Here is an 8,338-nt window from a genome sequence, read left to right as displayed (position 1 = left end):
TCAGGCCAATGTAGCATTAACAAATGCAATGCAAACGGATGTGTAAGAAGTGTTTGCACATCAGAGCTTGTTTTCTTTTGGCTGTAGTTAGAATCCTGAGACCACAATCTGAACACACTTCAGCTAGCCTGGTCGAGAAGTCTTGAGGAGAACCAAAACCCCTGGCTAACAGCCTGGCAAGTACCAGACATGTGAAGGAGGCCGTCTTTGACCATCCAGTCCCCATAGAGCCACCAGATGATGACAGCCACATTAGTGACCCTGGGCAAGACCAACAGAACTGCCCAGCTGAGCCCAGCCCGAAACTGCTGACCTGCAGAGCAAAACGTGGCTGTTGGTTTAAGCCACTAAGTTTTTAGGTGGTTTGTTATACAACAATAGATAAGTGAGATAGATAGAAGAAATTAAGCATTTATTCCAGCATCCCTTACAAAACATAGTTTTGGGTAGTCAAATACATAACTGAAGAGGTAAAATTTCTTACATTAAAAGTTCGGTTAACATATGTGGGGAAAAAATTATCGAATTAGACAAAATTGACCCTTTTGAAATTCCTAATAAAATAATTGATTTAGGAAAAGATCATCAAATGGTGACACTAGAGGAAAAGTTCCAGGAAAAAAATTTAAATGTAGGATTAGGTTGTAATCACATGAACCCACTGGTAACTATTATCACTAAAAATGGAAAATCCAGGCATTGTCTGCCTATATAAGTAATAAATGAGAAATGCACAGTAAAATTGATAAAGATTCTTGTCAAAAAAAGTTGAACATAAATCTAATTATAATTCTAGTGCTAAATATCTTTTACAGGAATTAAATGAGCTAGAGAAATAAATTAAAGGATGCCGTAGGAAGCAAAGAGATAAATCCAAATAAAGGCATTCCATAGGACAAAGGACCCAGATTCTGCATCCAAATGTTACATAGGGAACTTGTTTGAATCCTGACTCAAACCAACCAACCATAAGAAGAATTTTTTAGAAGAACCTGGGAAATATGATTAAGAAGGAGGTATCTGAAGAATTATTGTTAATTTTGTCAGGTGTAATAATGGCATAATGATTATGTAGGAAAATGTTTTTAGAGGTGCATGTAAGTTTGAGGTTATATGATATGTCTGGGGGTTTGTTAATGTTGCAAAACCTCAAAAATATTTGATTTTGATGATAAGTATACAAGAATTCATTGTACTAGTCTGTCTACTTTTGAATATGTATGAAAATTTCCATAATAAAAATTTAAAGTACTCTCATATAGACTCTAATTTGCTTTGTTCCTCACAAGGCTAAAAGCAGTCACAGTTAATATCTTCATTCTCAATTTACATATGAGAAAACAAACACTTGGAGAGGGAAGCTTTTATCCAAGGATACTGAAGTAGTAGATGGTAGAGCTGAAATATAAAACTGTGACTTCTGATTCCAAGCTCTTAGCTTTTTTGCCTTTGCCATATAGCTTCAACTACTCTGTTCAAGCATATAGAGCTACCCCAGTTAGACCAACATTTAGACGATACTTACAAAGATATAATACTTAAATTCCACTATGGATTTCTCTATATGCACATCGAATTTCCATTTCTCTACAAATTACTGGAAGGCATAAAATTAAACATCCCCTCTCATGAAGAATCATTTATATAGAAAAGTGTGGGCTTCATGAAAAATTGTGTGCCAATTCATTTATTAACTGCTATAGTTCTATGATATGAAACTTCTTACCAACTATTTTGTTATATGGAGATACAGTTCATAAAGGAAGGAAAAATAAATGCTTGATTCTTTATTTCCCACTTTTCAAAGTAAAGAATTGGTTCCATAGAATCATTTAATTGTGACTAATTAGTTGTTGCTGTTGTTATTGTTTAATATCAGTATGAACATATGAATTTAAACATATCTGATGTATGTCAATTCATTGCACTCGTTAGTCATATTGATGCTTAAATTGTTTCATATTTGGACAATGAGAGCCTTTTTGAGTTGACTTGATTCCTTTTAAGATAACTTTCCTAGTCTGACAGCATATGTGCTAACAGTTCACAGCAAATATGGTATGAGTTCACAGACAAAGGAGAAAAAGGCACAGTTAAAACCAGAGAGATGCAAAATGATATGATACATTTGGACATCTCTTATTCAGTCGAGCTAGGGAATGATGGGTGAAGAAGCAGCAGATGTTTAGCGATATCCAAGGAACAGAATAAAGTGGGTCTTGGAGGGTCTCGTAGTATGCATTATGAGATTTCAATTTTCTGAGTCTCAGTGGTCATCAACAATAGCAAGTTAGCTTGACCCACTGAACCACAACATCTCAGGTATTTGTAAAGTATGGTGCAAATAATTCCTAGCTAATAAAAATTAAAGGACTAAACTTGAGAAATTATTTTCTTTACAAATTAGGGTATATTTATGCTTATCCTATACTTGGTATAATGTAATATAGTTAAATTCACACTTATTTGTATTTTAGTATGCTTTCTAGGGTGGAGTGACAGCTAGTGTGGCAGGCACACCTGTGGAGTGCGGCACGTGTGATTATCTTCCCTCATGTGTGTGCTGGTGAACCGATAATGAACCAAAGATGGTGCTGGGCATAGGGAGCCGGTGAAACAATATAAGCAGAGAGTACTATCAGTATTCCTTCATTCTTTCCTAACCAGAATCCCAGAGACTATGTGATTTCATTCATATATCAGTACTCAATTTGTGTGAACATTGGCTTTCTGAAAAAACAGTTTCTTTATTTATTGTTACTCTCACTTTTCATTATTTTTCTTTTGTCCTTAGTAGGAAGGGAGCACTTACTGGTTGATCAATATTTCCATCTTTAACTACAGAGGATGTACAAATACCAGCATAATTTGCTGCTGTGATTTCCTTATCCAGTGCAGTGCTATGAAAGGCCATAAAAGCTTTCATATTTTCAATGTAATTCCACTTTTGATTGGAAGTCCCATTGTTATATGGTTTATATTTCTGAAAAAAAGAGACAAAATATGGAGTTAAATGGGAGAGTTTATGATTTAGTTATAGAAGTCATAGTTTTCATTGCATAAATTCAGAAAGTCCAATTACTCATAATTCTACTATACAGTATAACTACTATTGATATTTGATAATATACACACTATTTTTTATATTTATAAATATGCTTCTTTGATTTACAAAAATAGAATCACAAAATACATATAATTTGATAACTGCATTGATTTTTTTTTTACTTAATATTTCATAACTCTTTTTCAAACATTTTTAAGGATATATATTATTTGGCCTTAGGGATATTTTATTTTACCAGTCTCCAATAGTTAAACATTGAAATAGATTATCGAATTTTCCTTACTATAAGCAAAAGAGCAATGAACAATTATACAGATAAATCTTTGTGTAAATCCATAACTTCTTTAGAACAAATGCCTCAAGTAGAATTGCTGATAAAAGAATAAGATCATTTTTAAATATTATGATATTCATATAAAGTTTCATCACATGCTTTCTGGAAAGGTTATTCTAGTTTACACTTCCACCAATAGTGTATGAAATGACCTGTTTTCCTCACACTCTTATCAAAACATCTTCAATTTAATAAAGAAAAATAGTACCTTGCTGATATTTTAATTTACATTTCACTCGTTATCAAGGAGTCTTTTTTTTTTAAGTGAGTACATTCAGTTTTATAAGTCATAGAAACAGCATATTTATTCTAATTATAAGACCTGGTTCAAGCATACATAAAGAAATGAGTAGTTTCAATTTAAGAGAATTTAAACCAGTAGATTAGTTTCAACTAAACATATCATGACACCTCGAGGAACTTTATAATGAATAGCACTTACTTTACCAAGGAGAGATTGATAGTAAAGAGGAAAATAAATGAGTCTTAAGAACTGATTTAATAGGTCAGACAATCGAGCATCCCTGAGAGGTATGAAAACAAAGACTATATTTCAAGGAACAGGGAGGGGGCCCAGTAACATTAACCTAACATGCCTCATTTTTATTAATTTACATGAACTTTAATATTTTCTCACAAACTGCTTCAAGAAATAAAAATGAAACACCAAGAAAGAAAAAAAAATCTTGAAGGGTAATACAAATTACCTAGAGATCAAACTCATTTCTTATAAAATGGGAACCTTAAGGGAAAACATCCATATCTATAATTTTATGAAACTGATTACGGTACTAAATTTGCATCTGCATGAAGTTTTATTTCACTGCCAAAGAGGCAGCTGACAGGGAGGAATGTAATGTTATATATACTGTGTCTCCTAGAATAAATTTTTAGTCCATATTTGTCATCAGGATAGAAGACTTAATTAAGCTTTGATATTTGTCCAGATTGTTATGTCCCGATTTGGGATTCAGGACCTGCAAAACAAGTTGCCTACTTGCTATTAAAAACGTGGAATAAAACAAATGTTATTTAGAGACAATATATTCTGTTCAACAAAAAGACAGTAAATACTGTGAAGGATACAGAAAGTAAATGCAGAGTAGGAACACTCCTAAACTGTCTCTCCTACTAACAAGGAAAAGCACATGAAAACATATTCATCTAGGAGTGTCTTTGGTTATAGGTAAATGAGGATGATAGACAAACGTGGAAAAAGAATACCCTAGGTCTTTGTCTAAAACCCAAATGAAGTCAGATTTCACTCGAGTCTCCAAAAATGGTTCGGCTGCTATCAGCATTTACAAAAGTATGTTAAAGGTGCATTTCAAATGAGTCTTGTAGAACTAACTTTAATGAGCTCACATCCTTCAGGAAAACCCTCCTGACCATATTCTTTCCCTCCAATTGCCAAGCAAGAGTTCATTTGCATATGTTTCCAATCATTGAATTTAAAACACATGCACCTAACAGCCATTCCCCTGACTGCACCCACCACTGAGAGGGTAAGCTATGTGAATGTTATTGGGACAATTGTTCATACTTGCCATTGGATTCGATTTAAATAACTAGCATAGCTCCTGACATGCAGCAAGCCCACAATCACCATCTGTTGGATTAAACTAAATTAAGAGCTACATGAACATGCTCAATTTGAAATCTAAGCAGACTATTGTAAATATTTTAGCAATGGCATTCAAGACAGAATTCTTTGACATCCATTTTTCTTTCTCCACACAAGGAGACATGGAGCTATACTTAAATTTGAGTAAATAAAGGGCCATGTTTACTCTTTAGTTGTGTGTGTGTGTGTGTGTGTGTATCTTACCTGAACAATAACCGGATAGCCACAGACTTCATTTCTAGCCTTGGTCATAGACACTGCCAGCACAAGGTCTGGGTTCCTCACCAGGTGAAAGGTCCTTGGGAAACAGGATTAGGCATATTACAAAGCAGTTTGACTAGCTTAGAGCTCCCTCTGTACCACTTAGCAGTGTGCTGCCCCTTAGCTCCACCCATGCTCTGTGACAATGGATGTGAATCCTCTAAGTATTTCTCGCTTTTCTACAGTAAGCACGAGTTAAGCTTTCTCTACAGAGAGCGCTGGAAGAACACTGCAGGAGGCTCTCCCGCTCTTTCTGGTTGTGGCATGGGGTCAGTGGTTGAGAGTGGGATATCAGCGATGCTCTCTCCTAACCTGGTGCCCAGAATGCATTGTCCCTCATCACCCTCACAGCCCTGCCTGACCTGGCTGATGATCATCTGTTTATGGCCCTCCAGACACAAACACCACACGCTCCAGGCTTCTGCCCCTATTCCCTTTGCAAGTCCATGTGCCCAGCAACCAGCTGCACCCCCACGTATGCTCCAGAGGGCTGCTTCCTGCTTGCCCAGCAACCACGAACCAGATCTAGCCAATCAAACCAGCAAATTTCTCTGCCATTCAGTGGGCCCCAACCACATCTTTTCCACTGAGTTCTGAACTCCAGCCCTGGGGAGGGGCTCAATCCCAAGTTTGTCCTTTCTTGAATACGCTCTCTCGGCCCTAGAGTACCACAAAGAATTCATTGTTTTTTTAAAATATATCTGATAATTATTTTTATCATCATTTAATAATCCTTTATGTTAAATTTCCCCTAAGTCATGGTATGGTTTCTGTCTCCAGATTGTATCCAGACTGATATACTCTCCTTACCCATTTAGTTATTATGACAGGCAATGTGGCAGTGTGATTAAAAACATGGATTCTGTGAAGTGGGTAAAGGGGATCAAATATATGTTAGCTGAAGGAAACTGGACTTTGGGTGGTAGACACACAATAGAATATACAGATGTCAAATTATAATGCACACCTGAAACTTATATAATTGTATTAACCAATGTTACCCCAATAAACTTAATCTCAAAAATAGATAAATAAATAAATAGATAAATAAATAAATAAATAATCAAACTATCTTAAAAGAAAAATAATAAAAAAACATGGATTCCGGAGCCACAATGCCTAAGTTTGAGTCCTGGGCCCACCTTTCAGTAGTTCTATGGCTTTGCTTAACAACTCTGTGCTTCGCTATCCTCATCTATAAAATGGGGTAATGGTGCATACCTCATAGAACTAAAATTAAATGGGAATTAAATGAATTAATGCATATAAGATGCATAGAATATTGTCTGGCACATAGCACTTAGTATTAGCTACTATTATTAATGGTTGTGGTTTTTCATAGTTTTCTCTCTAATTTTTTTCTAAAGGAGGTTTCCCTAAAAGTTCAAGATATACAGTGAATATTTTTAAGTGATCTTATATTGGGGCTAACATAAAGCCTCCTTAACTGAAAAACATTATGAGCTAAAACTCACTAATTATTTTTCTTGCATCACTTAAAAGCTAAAATAAACTAAACATTCAAGGTTCTTATCTGTATAAAAGAAGCCAATTCTTTACATCTGTCAACATAGTTACATTACAGACCAACAGTGGCATTCCTGCTGTGGAAAAATATAACTCGTCCGGAATATAAAATTGAATGATGTGCAAGTGGAGGGATGAGAAGAAGGTGGGAGGGGATATGTATAAAGGTAACATATTTTTCTTTTCAAGACTTAAAAATTCCAGATATCTAATTTAAATTTCTGAAATAAAACAATGTATCTTCATTGTAAAGAATTTGCAAAGTAGTGGAGAATTTAGTAAAATTACAACAGAATGGTAAACATTCCTAACTTCTAGAAGATAATCATTATTAATCTTACAATGTATTTCTTCCTTCTATCACCTAATGAAATATCATTTTAAATCCAAAATGGGTATTCAATTTTATCAAGTACCTTTTTAGTATTTATGGAGATTGCATGATATTTTATATTGTTCTTCAGCCTCAGCATGTTGTATAGTTTACACCTTGCATTCTTATTGGCACTCAATATTGTTCAAATGAATGAATGAGTGTATATTTCAGTGATGATCTATTGAGATGCCAAGATTAGTTACCTAGCTATCTGTACATTTTTGCTGACTGTGCCATGCTCAGCCATTATAGTGCTGGTTTTTCTTTTCCATTTTGAACAGTGCAGCCAATTGGCACTTGCCCATAGCAAGGGTGCTTATATTCTTCAGGAAGCACTGAGCTTATAGACTTCTACGTAAAATCGCTCACGTGCCAAACAGCAAAGTGAGAGATTACTCCATGTCCCAGCAATATATAGCACTATACCGCTGCCTCCCCATTAACCCATGTTATGAGAACATACAAGTCATTTAAACTTCTTGAGCCTCAGGTGACCCATCTTTGGAGTCAAGTGACTAGACCAGAAGATGTTTAAGATATCTTTCAGCTCCAAATTCCATGACACTATATTTTCTCTTCTATAATTTTGAGTCTCGTTGAGGGGATTTTCATCCCTGAGGATTTCTTCATATTTTTTTCACATTTCCCTTTAGAGACCAAATGATTAATTCACATTGTACCAGAGTTAAAAATGGGAGGAAGATGCCAGATTATCTCAAAAGTTGATCTAGACCATATTTTCTGTGGGGCTGGAAACCAAGTGAGTGTCTTTGGCAATTTCCTACTACCTTTCAATGCCCCCTTGTTCATTTCTTGCAATTCTAGCCTAGACAATGTGTCATCCCAGCAAGACCTAAATGAAAGGACGAATGAAAATTTTCGGCACCATAAGAGCCACTTGGTACCCCCATGATGTCGGCAGTGAGCTACTCTGCCTACACTCTCTTAATACAAATTCTGAAAGGGTAGTTGCCTTCCTAAATGCAAACTTACTGCCTGGGCATAATGTGGAGGATCAAGAGATGGTGGTTCACATAAACAGAATTTTTCTAATCAGTGCAACCCAAGGTTCTCCAGGTCTCACCAGCTTATCAGAACAAATGGGTTTGAATATCCAATTACATGAAAGGGAACAAAGCAAAACGACTA

At 35.4% G+C, this 8,338-nt stretch overlaps 1 protein-coding gene across 1 annotated transcript in view; it reads right to left on the bottom strand.

Moving 5' to 3' along the window:
- The window catches only part of LOC105293743 (doublecortin domain-containing protein 5), an 81,429-nt gene that overhangs the window by 40,641 nt on the left and 32,450 nt on the right, over positions 1–8,338 (bottom strand). The window contains exons 10-11 of the mRNA XM_023532091.1: positions 5,230–5,323; positions 2,813–2,983 (exon numbers count right to left, since the gene is read on the bottom strand). Coding sequence (XP_023387859.1) covers positions 2,813–2,983; positions 5,230–5,323 — 265 coding nt within the window. The remainder of the gene's footprint in view (positions 1–2,812; positions 2,984–5,229; positions 5,324–8,338) is intronic.

Source organism: Pteropus vampyrus, unplaced genomic scaffold (genome assembly GCF_000151845.1).
Source record: "Pteropus vampyrus isolate Shadow unplaced genomic scaffold, Pvam_2.0 Scaffold76, whole genome shotgun sequence".
Classification (NCBI taxonomy): Eukaryota; Metazoa; Chordata; class Mammalia; order Chiroptera; family Pteropodidae; genus Pteropus; species Pteropus vampyrus.
Note: the sequence above shows the minus strand (reverse complement) of the source record. Positions and strands in the feature narration are given on the sequence as shown.